The 1,285-nt window shown below is 35.2% G+C and overlaps 1 protein-coding gene across 1 annotated transcript in view; it reads right to left on the bottom strand.

Moving 5' to 3' along the window:
- Nucleotides 1-8: 8 nt before the first annotated feature.
- The window catches only part of LOC119586270, a 7,810-nt gene continuing 6,533 nt past the window's right edge, over nt 9-1,285 (bottom strand). Inside the window, exon 6 of the mRNA XM_037934974.1 lies at nt 9-1,196. Within this exon, the coding sequence (XP_037790902.1) occupies nt 765-1,196 (432 nt within the window). The 3' untranslated portion in view covers nt 9-764. The remainder of the gene's footprint in view (nt 1,197-1,285) is intronic.

Genomic DNA, 1,285 nt, shown 5'->3' with positions numbered 1-1,285 from the left:
ATTAATAACTATACAAAAATATAATAATGTACTTGGAATCAGCCTGTTAACATTATTTTCAGTACATTTCACTGCACTAGTCATCTGTTTAAATAACATGATCTCTGCCAAACTATACTGGATTGAATTGATGAAAATACCTTCAAGCTCTGAGAATATAAGTATTTCCTAAAACATGCCACTTCATAAAACAAGAATATGTTACGAAATATGCTGAAAATTCAGATTGCATGCAGTTTAATAACAAGCATAATCACCTTTATAAACATAAATTTTAAACTAAAAAATAAATTATAACATTTTTTAAGTAGATCTTGCTCATATAATATCTACACATATATAGGGTGGCCTGATGTCAAACAACTCATAGCCCTCGACCTGTAGGTTCAAGGTCACCATCTCCACATGTGCTAGGAATAATTGGGGTCCTGATCGATCAATCTACAGCGCCTGAGGGGCTTGAACTCCTGCACAAAAGAGCCTTAGCCCACTGAGCCACTCAGCACACAGCTTTGTTAGACCACTAACTCATAGGATGACTTCAAAGAACTCAGCAAATCTACTGAACATTTCATTCTGTAAAATTGTACATATCATGGCCTAAAGAAACAAAGAGTCCCATTTACAGTTTTATGAGTAAACAGTAAGATGGTCTGGCTAGAATGAAACAATCTGACACCAACCATAATTAAATAAGATATATTGATAAATGAATACCATCAAGTGCAGTTCAGGACCTAAAGCTATTCAGTTTGCCTCTTTTTTCAATGGAGCTCAGGAAATTCTGAGGAACTGTACAATTTGGCTGAGTCAAAGTCCGGAGACCAGTCAAGAGGAACCCAACCATCTGTCAAGCTTGGAACATTAACTGAACTTCCCACAGAACTGATTTTTGTAAAGCTATTCCTTTTCTTCCCAAAAGTATTGACAGAATCTGATGACCTGGTTGAATCTAAGGTAGAACTGGACGAGGAAACAACCTTTTTAACTTCAAGGAAGTGGTTTGATTTACTGGTCAGACTACTTGCAGAATGTGATTTCACGTTGTTTCCCGCCACAACATCTCTGTTCTCATTGTTCAAGCTATTTTTGTGAGACTGAAATCCCTTTATTTTTTGATGATCATTTACTATATTTCTTGCTGGTGCGCTGTTCTTCAGTCCTAGTGTATAATCACTATATTGGTCTCCAATCAACTGTAAATAAAATAAAATAAACAAAGTTGAAAATTATAAGAAAGATTATAAGAAAGAATTATGAAAATCAGAAAACCCCACTGATCATC

The sequence above is a fragment of the Penaeus monodon genome, chromosome 21, assembly GCF_015228065.2.
Source record: "Penaeus monodon isolate SGIC_2016 chromosome 21, NSTDA_Pmon_1, whole genome shotgun sequence".
Classification (NCBI taxonomy): Eukaryota; Metazoa; Arthropoda; class Malacostraca; order Decapoda; family Penaeidae; genus Penaeus; species Penaeus monodon.
The sequence above is the reverse complement of the archived record's forward strand: the minus strand, read 5'-3'. Positions and strand labels throughout refer to the sequence as shown.